The following is a 17,635-nucleotide window of genomic DNA, read 5'->3' on the forward strand; positions in this document are numbered from 1 at the left end:
CTGGGAGACTTTCCCCTCACTCGGTACGAATCCATGTTACCAAGTGTACCGTATCATTGCATCATCACCACGAAATTAATTGAAAAACGCCTGTAAAGCTGACGAATTGTAAGACATCTTTTTCAAAAGAAGCTAGGTTAAACGCGGAAATTCCAAATATTCGTATCAGCAAAAACTCGGGTCACGAAATTCTTGATTGATAATCCGTAATAATAGGGTCAAGTGATGACAAGGACAACAACCGTATGAGTGTTAAGCTTTTTCGTTTATTGAAAATATCTCTGTAAAACGTGTGTATATTGTGGCCGGGCGAGGTAAGCCGACAAAACCGAATCTTTCGACAACGAAACGAAATCGGGTAGCAAACGAAGGAATACGGTGAAGACATTGAAAACAATATAGAGTCGATCGTATTTAGTATCTACATAAGTAAAGGACGAATCAACGATGCATTCGCTTACTTTTTCTTCTTTTTTTTTAATCTTAGTATATTAATTATATTATGTATAACAAAGCGGTAACAACTTGTTAATTGTAACTATTACGGTAATAATCGTTTACTTTATATAATTACAATAATGTAATGTAAGGATGATCGTTAACTAATCGATAACAAACGAATCGTTTCCTCCTCCATCCTTCCTTCGTCTTGATCATCATATCCTCGTCACTTCCTTACTTTGTTTCTCTTCTGTTATTTATTTTTTATCGAATCCGATATCGGTCTTCAGTTAAATCGTTTTTTGTATTATTTTTCGCTCATCCCCTTTTTCGTATTAATTATTTAACAACAGTTTTTTTATCCCTTTTATTATTTGCTCTTTAATTTAATAATCGTAGTAAACATAGTAATTATTTATAATATTGTGCAAATAATCCATATTTTATTTTGTTTAATAATAATGAATGTCATTCAACGGAGGAGCTCTTCTACGATCTCCCTCTCATTCGCGCGCTCTCCCTCACTCCCTCTCGCTCTCTCATTCTCTCACACGCACGCTATCTCGGTGTCTCTCTCTTTGCTTGCTCGCGCGCGGTCGCTGTTCGTGTCTGCGCGTGCGCACGTCGACGACTCGCGGCCACGCATGCGCGGACGCGCGCGAGCACGCACGGAGCACGCATTTAAATGGACGAACCTCCGCGCTTAATGTTTTTTTCGACAGCTAGCTCGTTAAAATTGGATTTTTTTTCTTAGCACATTTCGTCTACCTAGCTTGTTGACCCATGGCAGTTGCTTGTTCATTATACTGGCCGACAGGCTCCGCAGCTTGACACTTTGCTTGAGTATTCTTTTTTTTTTGTTTTTTTTTTGTTTTTTTGTTTTTTGTTAGCCCAGCCCTAGGATCTTTGTTTCGTTATTTTTTTTTTTTTTTTTTGCTTTTGTGTACTCATCGTTTATTTATTATCTGACGACGTTAGGTTAATGAGTTTCGAGAATTTCGAGACACTACTAAGCCCTTTGTTTGTTCGCTATCCGTTTAAGAAAATTTCGTGCATTTACGATTAGTTAACTTAGTTTTCATTTCTCTTTATACAATGCGTAACGGCAGTATCGTCCACGGAGAAAGTACGTTTAAACCTCGTCTTACCTCGCTTAACGAAGGAAAGCCCTATATGTATGTATATATATATATATATTTTTTTTTTTCTTTAATATCTTACAGCCGTCGTCGCGCAAAAGCTGGTATTTTAATGTACGTTTTGGTAAAACAAACGAAAATTAATGAAGCACACCACGCATACTCTTCCACCCCCCTCACCCTCGTTTCTTCTCGTTACCGTAGCAATTTGGCCGATCGAACGAACGTTTTTCCTGCATTCTCGAGTTTTTCCGTCCCGAGCGTTACGTCCAAACGAATTTCCAGGCAAACTCTACGAGACGCGTGTTCCCGACTTTCGTACCGTTTTTCCTTTCGTTCCGTCCGCCGATTCAACCCGGATCGAATGTCGACGCTTACCATACGATCGGTAAACGTAAATTGAAAACCCGGGGAAGGTTGCGATTCAATCTAACATTCGGTCCCGACGAATCGGTTCCGCGTCAAGATAAAAACGAGAGGCAAAAGCAAAGAGAGAATAGTAGAAGAAGAATAAACGATCTTCATTTTGGCGCGCCTCTCGGGGAAGAACGATTTCTACGCGATCAAGGTCCGTATCGTTAAAGAGGCCAGTGTGTGTGCTCGGAACACATTTCTGCGCGCGCAATAAATTCCACCTCGTTTCGCTCGTCACGCCCCGTTTACGCCCTTCTTTTCTTTTTTTTTTTCCTTTGTGCTCGTCGTGTGTCTCGAGTTTTTTTATTGCTTCTGGGAGTTCGCGGTTGCCCATTCGACAAAGTAGTATCGAAAATATATATGTATATTATATGCGTACAAACCATTTGATTATTATCGAATTATTTGCACATATTACAGCACGGTAGGGTAGTTGAAACTCAAAAAAGGGGCGAGAGGGGGTATCGGAGTAATTAGACAGTGAGCCGGACGGACCATCAGATACGTCGTACATCGATAGAAGAAGGATCGACGAGTTGGGGTGGATCGTCGATCGATCTCGTGCCTCGATTCATTTCGTTTCGTCGTCGTCGTCGTCCGTCGTGCTCCGTGTGTACGGGGGTTGCGCGCGTTTATGCTGTCTGGTAATATCGTCGCGATCGTTCTGACCGGCGATGGAAACGCGTGCGTCTAGAAAAAATTCGATGAGGTTATTCGCGCGCGCGCGCGAACAGCAACGGCAACATTTTTTTAGGCGTAACCTTTCTCCGCTTCCGTTGCAAATGGATCTCCCCCCCGATCGATACGACGCGATCTACCGATCGTTGATCGACGTACGCATCGGGCATCAGGGTGCGTCCCTGTATTCGCTTCGGTAGATCTCGGAGCGTAAGAAAGCCGAATCTCGAAAGAAACGAAGAACGACGACCTCTTCCGAACGAACGAGTCGCGAGGACGCAGCCACGCGAATTGCGTATACGTTGAAGCGTGCTCACGAAAGGATCATCGAATGGCCCGCGACGAGAATCGTGAAATGCAATTATAATATACGTAGAAAAGGTACGAGGACATTAATATCGGACAGGCTTCTCTAAAATACTTTGATAAAGCGGACTCGACACCGATAGTGTGTGAATTATTTTGTACGAGTAATTTACAATGATCCTCACCCTCTTGAGCCTTCGTAGCTTAAAATAATGAACATTTTTTTTCTTTTCTAGTTAGTTTGTTTGGTTTTGCTTTGCTTCCTGCATTGTCGTTACGTCTCCCACCGCGTACCTCGACCGTCGTTTACCAAACCCTTCGACCGTTTCTGATCACCGTAACGTTCGTAACCGTCGTTCCTGCCACGTTTCAGATACAGATTTACAGGTTCTTTAAAGCGAGCTGCGAGCTTCTTTCCACGTTACGTCCGTTTTCGACCAGCGAGAACGATCTTCCACGTTTCCGCCGTCGCCTCGCTTCGGATGACGCGCGAACATTACCGACCCTCGTTCCTTTTCCTTCGTCCTTCCATTTTCTTTCCTCCCTTCCGGATCGCGGATGTAAACGTAGAAAAATAACGATCGCGCGGTCCGCGTTAACATACGCGCGCGCGTACACACACACTCACGCATACACGCATACTTCTTTTTTTTCTTTTTTGTCCTATTTCTCGTCTTCGACACGCATGTTGCGCGCGACCTCGAGATAACGTTCATTCGTGCGAGTACCTACGCGTACAATATACCTTGATCTGCATTATACAGAGACACGTAAGTCACGTTTTAATTGCAAAGTAAACCGTGCAACGTATTACTAATTATCAGAATTAAATGTTTTACCAGCATTCTATACGAGCTTCGTGTATATTTCCAACAGATTCAAAGAAAGTATTTCTGAAAAATGATATTACTCTCCTATCGAACGTGTGACGTTGCTCGATTTACTTTGCGCGACCTACAATGGCGGCCACGTACTTACGTGGACGCAACTTATAAATTTAAGTTTTCATAGACTCTTTACCTTTACACGGAACAATCGAATATGTTTCTCTCGTAAACTCGTAATCTGTTTCAAACAGAAGAAAACAATCGTTTGATTATTAGTATCGAGACGTTCTTGGCACTTAATGTTTCAAGCGTGAAATTTCCAAGTACTCGCGCGTTTTCTACGTGATAAAAAACTGGAGGCAACCTCTAAACGCTTCGTCGACCGCAGCTACACGCCATCCGGTGATCGCGAATCAATTTTTCTAATTAAAATGCATCTTTACGCGTAGGTACATGGTCGCCACAGTATGCGTACGTACGTTGCAGCGATGCGATTTAGGTTAATTCGCGTAGAACCGCGTGTTAAAGTTATGTTTCGTTCTTTCGATCGGCAATGCGATCCTGTTGGCCGCGATGGCGGACCAGGAATGCATCAGGCACGCGATTCTCCGCGATGTTAAGCACGTAAACCCGTTCGAAATCGACCCGGTGGTTCTCCTCTCCTTGACTGTCTCGAAACGCATCGTTCGAACGATCGTGCAGCCATTCGATACGCACGCGACGATCGTACGACGTTTCGACTTATCACTTTTCGCGGCTGGCGAACCGGGAAACGCGAAACGCCTGACGATTAATAACGGAAACTATACAGTAAATATTTGAAGCAACGAACATCAAAGTAGTTAGACGCTTTAAAATCTTAACAAACAATCCTCATCGAAAACTTAACGTTTCGTTTTGGCATCCGCGATTAAGCTAAAGGAGCGCGATGACACAACTGTCTCGTTCGGAGAATGGACCGTTTAATAAATGGTTGATAAACGTTATTTGGAAAGATTAAAAAATAAAATAACGTTCGAGTCCAATTCGAAAGGTTGTCAAAGATATATTGATACTTTGGTGGGGGGCGGGTGTGGTCACCAAATGTCAGATTTTGGTAACCGCGTGTCTAAAACTTATAGTCGGTGGCAGAAATATAGCGAGATCGTAAAAGCAATACCGAAGACGACAGCACGTTTAAATGTTGGGAGATCCCCAGGGACGATTTTTGTACACTTTTTGGACACCGTTTACACCACGTTGCGGGCTTAAATATATCGATGAGTGTGACGCACATTTATTAGCGTTCCACGAGTACCTCGCTATATTCTTTCCACCGAGTATATTTATTTCTTTATCCGTCTACCGTTAAACTTCAAGCGAGTCACCAATAAACAATAAGCTGAATGTATTGTTTATCGGCAATGTTTCTCATTTATTCCACTTACTCTTTTTTTTTTGTTTTTTTTTTCGTTTTGGTAAAATTAACTTCGTTTTACCGTGATCAGATGTTTCACAGTACTCGTCGAGAGCGAAATTTCTCTTAGAAATGCCAATACGATGGAGACACGGTAGAGATAGTTGTGTCGATCTCCTAGAATCGATCGTCGATCGAGATTCTCTCGTCGAATGAAACGTTCAGCGTATAAATTCACTTCACATTAGGCGACACACTACGCACTTAACTGCGAGACGGGTTTACGGGCGTACGGTTTGTCGATTACAATTACTCGAAATAACGTTACACTATTGTGTATATTCATTTATGCCAAAGCGCATTACTACGTCGTGTAAGACTGTGTCTGTGTAAGTTTTGCAAATGTGTAATTATCTAGCTGATGATGATTGCAAGATTCGTAGTCGCTACTCCCCTCTCCGTCCCTTTTGGCAAGAACCGTGTTGCGTGTTCACGGCACAACATCTACGATGGTTTCGTTCTTTAGACGAAACTCCCAAACAAGGGGATATCTATCAGCTAAAACGAGTAAATGAACGAGTAGATAGAAGGATGAATAAACGGAAAAGATAGATAAAACGAAGCGAAAATATAAAAGAATTTAGGGAGATATTTCTCCTCGAGTCTAAGTTGAAAAAATTGCTACCATTCGATACTGAGAGTTCCAAACAACACGAAAGCTATAACGCAAAGGCACGAGGGCGAGTCCCAGTTTTGAAGATCGTAAGGGAAGAAGGAATCGATCGGTCAGTGTACACCGAACCAGGATTCGAACCCGGAATCATTCGTTTATTGGACTATTAATTTTGAGCTATCCAGGCCATCGACGGATTCCTTCCTCCGGAGTTTAATATTAGAAAAATGGCTACCGTCTACGGCTCGGGCCAGTCTGACCAGGCACGGGAACAGAAATCTCGAAAGAAACTAAACGTAAAGGCACGAGGGCGAATCCCATTTCTGAAAAATTCTAACGTGAAGAAGAATTTCCGGCCGATCGGAAGGACGATGGAATCTCTCGGTGATTGGACAACTTGGGCTATCTAACGCTCTTTCTCCTCTCTGAGGTTAAACATTGAGATTCTTCGAACAGTTCGCGGACGATATGATTGTAAAAAATTGCCGGATCGCTGAAAAACGTGAGAACGTGAATACGTGAAACGACGATTATATAATATATAGGGTCGTCGATGAATGCGCGCTCGAGGCTCGACTTTAGAGTCAGGAACAGAGAGGGAGGGAGCCGGATAAAACAAAGCCACGCGACCAGACGTTCGCGCCCCATGTTTTTGCGCAGAGAATTTTTTTTCAAGCCGAGCGAATTGTAGTAATCTACGCGTACATTTCACGAGTGAGTCTCTTTGTAACATTCTTGTTCACCGTCCTCTCGTGATAATCGTCTATAATCGTCGTCTAAATCATCCTATGATCATCCTCACTGTCATCGTCGGTTATGATCAAGCGTGTCCTCGTCAATGTCTTCGTTTTTCTCCGTTGTTCCGTCGTTTTCTCGTCAAAATCATTTATCTTCCAGTTTAGTTCTGAACTGCGATATACACGCCACCGATCAAAATAACCAAACGTCACCCGCGAACTTCGACCGCGTGCAACATACATATTTATTTTTTTTTTCTCTATTTCATCCAGCGTGTGTTGGCGGGGCCGCTGTAAAACCATGTAAAAAATCCAATATCGCGGATAGAATTTACGGGAAACCGGCCTACTTGTGTGTTTAGGGATGAAACTGATCGCTGATATTGTGTAAATGCGGCAATATTACTCTAGCTCACCGTTAAAACGTGTAGGTCTTCGTTTCATTGTCGTCGTCTCGTGAATATGATTTCGTTTCATCGTGTTCGTATCGTTATTTGAAATGCATGCAGCTAACGCAGCCAGCGCGGATCGTCGTCGTAAAATTCTCCTAACGTTAAGGGGCGGTTTACGAAGTCCATCGAAGGCAGGGGACTCCTCTGAGGCGGGGACGGCGTCAGCCTTCGAGCCTTGATTTGGGGAAGATGACTCGAAGGCTGAGTCGTCTACGGTATTCTATCTCGTTCTTGTCCTTCGATTCCTCTTCGTGCGCCCTTAACACCTGTTCCTGCTACCGCGGACAATGCGCAGTCTTCTTTAGTGTTCTCTCTTCTGAACAGCTCTCCCAAAACGATTAAGTCGTCCTCGCTCGTTCGGCTGACGACGCGTCTCCCAACGATCGTGGCGTTTAGAGTCGATTGAAGGCAACTCGTTGGAGGAATGTATTTTGTTATTAATTTGTTTTTTTTTTCTTTAAATCTTTTATACAACTATAAGGCTGTCGATGGAGAGCGCGCGCGCGAGGTCCGTGAGGCCGCTGCTCCCCGAGAGCAGTATCAACGGCTGCGTATCGATGCAAGATCGACGCTTTTTCCTGGTCTCGTCGTCGGCGATGCTGCAATTGGAGCGTTCGTCTTACGGACGGGCACCGGGTGGCTACGGCGACGCTAGCTACGACGGTGGCGGTGCTGGAGACGTCGACGTCGGCGATCAGACGTCCGCGGTTCTTGAAGTCACGCTGGGCGAACGGCTGTGTATCACGACCTTGTGACCGTTCTTCGTCACGAAACCGTCGCTCTCGACCAGGACCGCGGTTTGTCTGACACGCGGATCCGTGTCTGCGTCGTCGCTTTCCTCGCTCGGGCCGCCAAGGCGCTGCTGTTTGTGCTTACGCCACGCGTTCTGTATCAAACGGGCGCAGTACTCCTCGCGCTGGCGCCAAAGGGTGGAAGAAACTGGTTCGTAACCGACCTCGTCCGCGCGACCCTGAACGTCGATGTCGCCCGTCTCCTCGATGGGCTTGCCCTTACGCGCGAAGAAGTCCTTCGTCAGAGCGTCGAGTATGTCCACGCAGAACATCAGGTCCCCTTTGCATATGGGAATATCCATCGATACGATCTTGTATTTGTTCGGCTTGTGTATCTGCAACGGTGGCTCCAACACGTCCAAGAAGTCGGACAGCTGATCGTATCTGATGTACTGCGTCCCGTCCGGATCGAACTGCTGCCAAATCTCGTAGTACATGTCGTAATCGTCGTTCGTGAGACCCTCCTGCACGTCCTCGGTCGCCTGTGAGTAGTTCTCCAGGATCACCGCAATGTACATGTTTATGACGATCAGAAAGCTGATCACCAGGTACGAGAGAAGATAAGCGATCCCGATCGTCGAGGAACCACAGTTACCCGGATATCCTATCTCGTTGTTTGGCTCCTGGCAGTCCTCCTCGTTTATTATGCCGTCCAGCACACCGTCCCAACCCGCGGACGTGGACATCTTAAACAATTTAGCAATTTATACCCATTCGATTTAAACAATTTTGGGGGAGTTACCCTAAAACCGGACAGCAGCGATATCTTTAAAGCGTGAACCGCTATGCGATCGTTATTTCGCATAAACAATAGTAGGGACAGAATAAACAATGATCGAGTTTCGCCATGTTCTAATCGCGCGTACACGGCTAACAAAATCAGTTGATTGTTCCGTCCAATTAGAAGCTAGTGTATCGCACAAATTATAAACTACTATACCTCTCAATTTTCGTAATGAAAAAGTACGTGAATGATATTATTGTCTTTTGACAAGTACTTTTTTAATTACCTTTGTATTTTGTATATACTGGGCGTTTGGACACGGGAAAAATTTTAATGGGAGGTTCTAGAGGCCAAAATAAGACGGAAATCAAGTATACCAATTTGTTGATTGAGGCTTCGTTAAAAAGTTATAGAAACATTTCCGGCCACAGAATATATTTTCAATAAAGAATTTTTTTCTCGAAAGGAGGTAGAATTTCGAGGGTATATGTATTCACCAGAAATGATTGTAATTGAACCCCGCAACCGAAAATAATTTTTCCAGAACGATTCGAAATTTTTTTTTTCGCCGAAAAATTTGGACAGCTACCCCCTGTCGATTTTTCTTAAGAATTCGTTATTCATTTTTAATAAATTTGTTTGTCATTCTACAGAAAAGTTGTCTAATACTTTTTTGTAGGAACCTATGGGCTATGCTTCAGAAAAAAGTTTCATTGAAATATATTCACAATTATAGAAGTTATGGTCGTTTGAAATTTCGTCCACGTTTATGGGGTTTTTCTAACTTTACGAGGTCGAAGAATAACTTTCCGAATATTTTTGGAATTGCTACATATTCTACACTAAAATACGCGTCGTTTGCTTTTTTAAACATTAAAATCGTCCAATCCGTTCAGGAGTTATGATGTTTTAAACATACGAATGAAATTTCAGTGAAACATATCAATGTATGGTCAGACATCATATTTTCGGTAATGAATTTTTTTCTCGAAAGTACGTAGGATTTCGAAGGTATATGTATTCACCAGAAATGATAGTAATTGAACCCCGCAACCGAAAATAATTTTTCCAGAACGATTTGAAATTTTTTTTTTTCGCCGAAAAATTTGGACAGCTACCCCCTGTCGATTTTTCTTAAAAATTCGTTTTTCATTTTTAATCATTTTGTTTGACGCCCCACAGAAAAGTTGTCTAATACTTTTTTGTAGGTACCCATGAGCTCTACTTCAGAAAAAAGTTTCATTGAAATATATTCACTATTGTAGAAGTTATTGCTGTTTGAAAATTGAATTACTTTTATAGGGTTTTTCTCATTTTGCGAGGTCAGGAACCAACTTTTCGAATATTTTTGCAATTTGTACATATTCTCCACCAAAATACGCGTAGTTTGCTTTTTTAAACATTAAAATCGTCCAATCCGTTCAGAAGTTATGACGTTTTAAAGATTTGCATGAAAATTCGGGCAGTCATTTTTGGCCAGAAATTATATTTTCGGTAATGAATTTTTTTCTCGAAAATGAGTAGGATTTCGGGGGTATGTCTATTGACCAAAATTGATTATAATTGACCTGTGCAACTAAAAATATTTTTTCCAGAATGATTTGAAACTTTTTAATTTTGTCGGAAAATTTCACACCTCGAATTTTTTTCTAGAAACTGTGTAGGATTTCGGTGGTATGTCTATTGACCAAAAATAGTTGTAATTGACCCCCGAAACCAAAAATAATTTTTTCAGAATGATTTGAAATTTTTTAATTACTTTTTAACGAAACTCAATCAAGAAATTGATATTCTTGATTTTCGTCTTATTTTGGCCTCTAGAATTTCCCATTAAAATTTTTTCCACAGGTGGCCGAACACTCTATATAGTGCACTGGTTTTTATAAAACAAACTTAAATTTTGTTCATTCATATTCGTACTAATGGCTTCAAATGTACTGGAATTTATCCTCTGGATAGGAATATATTCTCAGACATTGATTATGCAGGCTGTGAAATGACAAATATTCCATTAGTTTTACTGTCAATATTTACAAAATAATTCTGAAAGTATTTCCATTACCAAAGTTACAGTTAACTATTATAATAATATTATTTGTTTCGTTGCTTTATATTGATTCCTAATATTATTAAATTATAAATAGAACAGTATAGAAGGCATAAAATATTATAGTTTTTTAATGATTTAAAAAAATCCTTAAGTGTCCGGTACTAGGGGTACTCTCCCTATCGTTTATAAGTTCAAGCTTTACCTGGAATAGCAATATCATCGACTGGCCAAACGTTTTAAAATTGTACACATCGTCCAGTCCGCTCTTATCTTTGACGTGCATGAAGAAAGACATTCCAAAGATCGCGAAGATAAACATCACCAAAAACAGTAATAGGCAAATATTGAAGAGGGCTGGTAACGACATCGCCAAGGCGAAGAGAAGAGTTCGAATGCCCTTGGCACCTTTCACGAGTCGAAGCACACGACCGACTTTTGCCACCCTTACTACACGAAGCAACGTCGGTGACACGAAGTATTTTTCGATAATGTCACTGAGAACCAGACCTGAGAAGAACAAGCGCAACGTTAGCATCAAACGATCATAATAATTAAATACAATGATATCGAGGAAGGATAAGAATTGTGCTATTCGTTTCAAGGTGCACTCTATGTTAATGGATGTTCTTCTAATTCTCATGCAGCTCTGTTCATAAGAATTCTTGCAGGGATTGTCTAGGTTTACGGATATTCTAGAACCCGGATTCATTCACTAGAATTCAAAAAAAGGTGCATTTCGAGTTCTTTGGTTTATAAGCGAGATTGTATTCGTCTAAATTTTGCTGTGACTAACGATAAAAAAGGAACTTGGTCGATCAAATTCCAAGGCAAGTTCTTTGTTCACTACTCTCGTCGATGCTTCTAGTTTTTGTGTTGTTTATGCAACTATAGAAAAAAATAAACATGCATCGTTCTAAGAATCATCTATTCGAAGAATCTAATTCCGTTTCCGTGAATCTTTTAAGAGAGAAAGAAACATGCATCGGAGTTGCTCGATAGTTCGAAAGTTCTTCAAAAGCTCGATCACTCGTTAAACGACACGGTGCTGTATAAGAGAGATGTTGCAAAATTTCGTGTTAGGCATTCTGATGTTTAAATATGAATTAACTACAAGTAAGATCCGTTCTCTCTAGTGAAATACTACTTTCGAATAAGAAGTAGTTAAAAATCAACGTGATACAGACCCGTTCTTACCCGGATGCTTTGACTAATGATCGTCTTTACATCGATTAACATATGCGAATCAGGTCAAATACAACATCAGGTAATTCTATGTTTATATTGAACAAGTATTTGTATACTTTGATTATAGTAAATAAAGAAACATTGCTTTGATCGCAATCCATTGTTAAAATAATGTTGTATCGACGATTCAGCGGTCTATCGTATTTTTGGATTGGGGGGGATCAAAGAGGGTGGATGGAAGATCACAAAGACAACATCAATGTAAGGCTACGTAACGTAATGACGCTGATCAGTCGTTGCGGCGCACGTGAAACAACGAACCTGTCCGCCTTTTGTTTCGATGATAACTAGTATTGCGTGCATAAGAGATAGCCATAAGATAGATGTTGCGTGACATGCCCATTATCAATCGTTAACACTAAGTCGCTAATCAAAGATTCGTGGAAAAGATCGTGTGATAGAAAAGCTGACAGGATTCTTTTCTCGTCAACTTGTATCGATTTCACGTGGGCCATACGACTGAACTAATCATTACATTACATTACCTAATATTGACAATATAACAACAACAAAATCAAAGAGGTTCCACGGCTCCTTGAAATAGTGGTAACGCAGAGCGAAGATCTTCATGAGACACTCGCTGGTGAATATCACAATGAATATCATGTTCAGATAGTCTAGAACGTCGCTGAAAGTTTGGGTCTGTTGATAATGGTCCAACGTCATCGTTAACATGTTCAGTCCGATAAACAACATGATTATCATATCGAACTTTTTGTCCGTCACTATTTCAAACACTATCGCTTGCGGTCTCCACTGTAAAAGAAAATTTATACAACGTTGACGATAGTGACAAATCCACGCTACGTATATTTATTTAACGTTTCTTACTCTTGGACGCGGAATAGCCTTCAGTGGCTTCTTGCTACCCATTTTCTTCATAGCGTTATAATATTTCTTCTGATCTTCCGTCATGAACATTTCTAGGGAACCTCCTGCCTTCTTCTTCTGCTCGTTGAAGTTGTCAATGATCACTCCAATGAATAGATTAAGGGTAAAAAACGATCCGAATATAATGAAGAATACAAAATAGAAGTACATGTAGATGTTCGTTTCGCGAATCGGTTGCTTGTTCAGCTGCGAGGGGAAAAGGTTCGATTTAGCGATAAACATGCTAGTTTATAATTTAAATCGTTACTCACCTCCCTGGAATCGATAGCATCGTTCATGATTTGGATCCATCCCTTAAACGTCGCCACTTGAAACAAGCATAGATACGCTTTTCCTACGTGGTCGAAATTCATTGGCGAATTTTCCCAAGTGTAGTTCTCGGCTATACAGGCGTTTCGATCGGGAATTATCTCGAAGCTCAACGTTGTTTTGTTTGCGTCTACGCACTGCAAAAGAAACAATAAAGAATTCGACTTTGCACAGGGTCGGTGATTATTTGATTAAGATATTTGAAAAGTTTGGTATCCGATGAATTTTTAATGGTTTTTAAAGCGATAGATTTACCTTGAAATATTTGCCAGCGAAAAGTTGCACGCCCATGATGGCGAAGATCAGCCAGAAAATAAGACACACCAGTAACACGTTGAAAATGGATGGAATGGCTTGAACCAAAGCGTTGACGACTACCTGCGGGACAAAGTTCACCGTTGTAGTACAGGCAGGCGTTTCGATCGTGTGAATTCTGTTTCTCTATGCGTCTAAGTATGCGTTTATATGCGGCTATATGCGTCTCTATGTGACTACGCTATGTGTACGCATTATCGTATGTGCAATTTAATATTCGACTCATCTCGCGTTAAAATAAAAGCAATGAGAACGCCGACGCGGAACGACTAATTTTAGGATGAACGTCTACTCTAGCTTCGTTAGCTATCGTTAAATCGACTTACAATAATTACGCAAGTTAAAGAGACAGCCGATAAAAATTTTTCACTCGTTCGTAAACGTAAACGTTGAATCTCGCATACTTACTTCTTCGAACGACTAATATCCGGCATTTTAAGTATTCGAAACAATAAGTATTTTAACAAATTAAAAAAAAAAAAAGAAAATTATTCGCCTTTTTTTGCGTTCTCTGCGAATACGTTCGCAAACGAACGGAAACGAAATGAAAAAAGATACGAGGTATAGAAATTTGCCTGATCATTGATCGATGTGACGTGGTACAATAACGTTGCTTCGCGGAACACGATACATATAAGAATATACGTAGAAAAAGTAAAGAAAAAGCAGCACATCCGGCGTAAGCGTACATCGAAGCACAGATCTCATGTATGCAAAGGTGGCGGGTAGATCGTGGCCATGGCAGCTCCAACACAACGGGCGACAATCTCATGCAGAAATGAAAATAAAACTAACAAAAACTAAAATCAAATAAACAAGTAAAAAACACATCGATATATGCTGATAATAGTAGCTTCGGACTACTACGATAGAGGATAAGATAGTGTCAGGGTGTGGGCATGACAGTGACTCTACGCCCAGTATCTCAGCGACCTTGTATTACGGTTATGTAGAATCATTTACGTCTGTAATGAGATATAAACTGTTAATTAACCCTCCGAAGGACTGCAACTGATGACGAGTTATTAACGTGTATGTAGGTACGTGTGTTTGATGCTAGCGTTTAGAATATGTATCTAGCAGTATCTAGAGTAGAAGGCACGTTGTCAAAAGAACAGATCGAGGTAATATCTAAATACAGTACCGTCCATGAGTTTGGGGTCATCTTATTATAACGGTAACTAAAACCATCGACAGAAAACAAGCTGCTAATTACACGCGTTGCAAGCATTTCTCGAGAGACTTTCCAACGATTTTATTCTTCCTTGTACCGTGTTTGATTATGTTTGACGAAACGACGTTTGGGTAGATTCATCCTAATCGCACGAGGTAACCACTGTAACAGGTGTAGGAGTTCCATCTAATCGGTACGAGTTTAACGAGTGTTTGGTAATTCCAAGTAAATAAATAAAAAATTGTCTTCGAATGTTTGGCGACATTATAACCAGGAGGAGGATCGTAGGGCGTTGTTTGAAATGTTCGCGTGTGAAATGAAAGTAAGGTAGTGACCTCGAACTTATGGACAGCAGTGTATGTACGTGTATCCTCTAAAGTGCATATTTCGCAAAAGTTGTTCGCGAGGAACAAATCTACGTGCCGTTTAAACATTCGCAATGTTAAGCTCAAGTGCATTCGCGATTGCCCTACGCATGTTCACGTGCAAAAGGAGAATTCTGTCGAGCCTCGGACACCGCGAGGCCGAGGATTTATCAATCTTCTAAAATCCTACGTAGCGACTATGTCAAAGATCGAAGGTTATGATCATTGCATTGCAACAAATTGAAAAAAATAGTGAAAAACGTACATATGTCATTTGCAACAGTTACGTAAAGTGAAAATACACAATGGTGACCATAGTTTTCATGGTACACGTAATTCCTATCGGCCTCTTTGTCGAGTCTCGCGACGGAAAAAAAAAACAGAAACGGTGCCGCCGTTTAAATACATCTTTTTAACGTATACTTGGAAAGACAGTGAAACGCTCCGATGAGTTTGTTTCCGAAAAATTTCGTTATCTCCAAAAAGAAAAATAGCTTGTAGGCAAAGTAAAATTGTTAACAAGGTATAATAACATTTATTTTCACATCGATAAGACAGTTCGACGGCACCGAGAAAGACTATATTGAAGATATGAACGAACCGAACAGAGTTGGACGTTGCTCGACAAATACTTATTATTTATTATTTTCCATTGTTTTAGACGACTTTGAATACTTTGTTTCGCGTTAAATATTTCCGGTAATTCCGCGTGTTTGCTCGTTGGCCAGCGAATGAAAAATAACAAATAATAACTACGGTTATTTAGAGTACACGATCAATCCTTTGTAATTTACTATGCCCAACTCTGGGTGTCGATTCGTCCAAATGGACGACTTGAATTCTAAAAGAATAACTGATTCGACGGGATAAATAGAGTAATTGGCAAGGTCTGCTGAGACTGTGGGCTACATACCCGCATTCCCTGCATTCTAGACATCGCCCTGAGTGGCCTTAGGGCCCTTAGGGTCCTCATTGTTTTGAAGGCTTGGATCCCGCCAGCGCCACAGAGCGACGCTACGAAGTTAATGAGTGACACCTGCGAGCGAGAAACGAGAGCGAATCACAGCAACAGGTAGACAGGCTACATGTATGAAACGATTTTATCGTTTCCAAACTGGAAGTAGCAAATAGGGGGGATAGACAGAAAGAAGAGAAATAGAGAGAAATAGAGAAAGAGTAGAAAAGAGGAAGGGAGCAGAGGTTGACCGTCGATGTGTTCGTTCGAAGATTTTCGTCGATGGATCGAGGGTCTCATATCGAAGCAGATATCACACACAGGCGGCCGTCCCATCTGTGGAGAGCTTAGATTTCCATTTATATAGTGTATATACACGTTTTTAAATACGATACAACAAATATCCAGAGCAGGGGGGTTGAAGACATAGATAGAAACCAGGTATGGCACACGTAGCAGTTAACAGTGAACAGAAATATACATAACTTTGATGCGCGTTTCCGTACGATCGCGTTGTTTTAGAGACGCGTCTGTGATTATTTATATAGCGTATGATATAAATTCGAACGATCGTACGCATACGCGCATGTATAGTCGACAAGGCAGAGAGCAATGTACGGCTCGACAAGAATCATTATCAATTACGAGCATGATTATTGGCTTCGTCCTGAAACAGATGAAAATGTTCGTCATACTTGCGATCGCAACGCAGGATTCGGCCATTAAAATACGTTATCGGCGAAAATCCATTTTCTCGTTGTTTGTATTAGTTATTGTATGCTGCTCAAAATAATTAAGGGATCTTATTCTGAAATGCTCGAATATTTAACTTATACTGCGTTCAATCCAAGTCCACGATAGATTACTTTTGATTTTTTGTAATTACTTTTTACTAAAGTGGATGTTACCTTTTATACATAAAGGTTTCGTATAATTGTATGTGTTTCCCTTTTTATTAACTTTTCTATGAACTTCAATGCAGTGTTCTCAATCTTACTGTAGAATTCAACCCTTTCCAGTCCCATATCGAACTGGACAGTTTTCTCATAATTACTTTAATACGACTAAGACAAGACTAGGTAAATTTGCGTTTATATTATACTGTTAATCTAAGCAAAAGCAGCCCCCATTTGATCAGCAACAAGTATGTTTATATGCAAGGAACAGTAAGAGAAATATATTTTATATTATCTTTTCTATGAACTTCAATGCAGTATGAGTATGAGACTAGGTAGATTTGCGTTAATATTACACTGTTAGTTCAAGTAAAAGCAACAATTAAATTACGAATAATAGTAAAGATTAAATACAGGGTGTTTGGCCACCCCTGGGAAAAATTTTAGTAGGAGATTCTAAAGGCCAAAATAAGACAAAAATCAAGAATATTAATTTGTTGATGGAGGCTTCGCTAATAAGTTATAGAAACATTTCTGGCCACACAGTATATTTTCAATAAAGAATTTTTTTTCTCGAAAGTGCGTAGGATTTCGGGGATATATGTATTCACCAAAAATGATTGTAATTGAACCCCGCAACCGAAAATAATTTTTTCAGAACGATTTGAAATTTTTTTTTTCGCCGAAAAATTTAGGCACCTTCCTTCCCCCTGTCGATTTTTCTTAAAAATTCCTTTTTCATTTTTAACAATTTTGTTTGAGACCCTACAGAAAAGTTGTCTAATACTTTTTTGTAGGTACTCATAAGCTCTACTCCAGAAAAAAGTTTCATTGAAATATATTCACTATCATAGGAG

At 40.6% G+C, this 17,635-nt stretch overlaps 1 protein-coding gene across 43 annotated transcripts in view; it reads right to left on the minus strand.

Moving 5' to 3' along the window:
* Window positions 1-246: 246 nt before the first annotated feature.
* Para (sodium voltage-gated channel paralytic) overlaps window positions 247-17,635 on the minus strand; it is a 65,135-nt gene continuing 47,746 nt past the window's right edge. For 37 of the 43 annotated variants that reach the window (XM_076764966.1, XM_076764965.1, XM_076764982.1 and 34 more), the window contains 7 exons: window positions 15,841-15,963; window positions 13,329-13,451; window positions 13,016-13,210; window positions 12,705-12,950; window positions 12,359-12,629; window positions 10,831-11,135; window positions 247-8,540 (listed from right to left, as the gene is read on the minus strand). In XM_076764966.1, the coding sequence (XP_076621081.1) occupies window positions 7,758-8,540; window positions 10,831-11,135; window positions 12,359-12,629; window positions 12,705-12,950; window positions 13,016-13,210; window positions 13,329-13,451; window positions 15,841-15,963 (2,046 nt within the window). In that variant the 3' untranslated portion in view covers window positions 247-7,757. The remainder of the gene's footprint in view (window positions 8,541-10,830; window positions 11,136-12,358; window positions 12,630-12,704; window positions 12,951-13,015; window positions 13,211-13,328; window positions 13,452-15,840; window positions 15,964-17,635) is intronic. The other 6 variants (XM_076764983.1, XM_076764977.1, XM_076764969.1 and 3 more) reach the window with 2 other exon arrangements.

This window comes from Colletes latitarsis, chromosome 5 (genome assembly GCF_051014445.1).
Source record: "Colletes latitarsis isolate SP2378_abdomen chromosome 5, iyColLati1, whole genome shotgun sequence".
Lineage (NCBI taxonomy): Eukaryota > Metazoa > Arthropoda > Insecta > Hymenoptera > Colletidae > Colletes > Colletes latitarsis.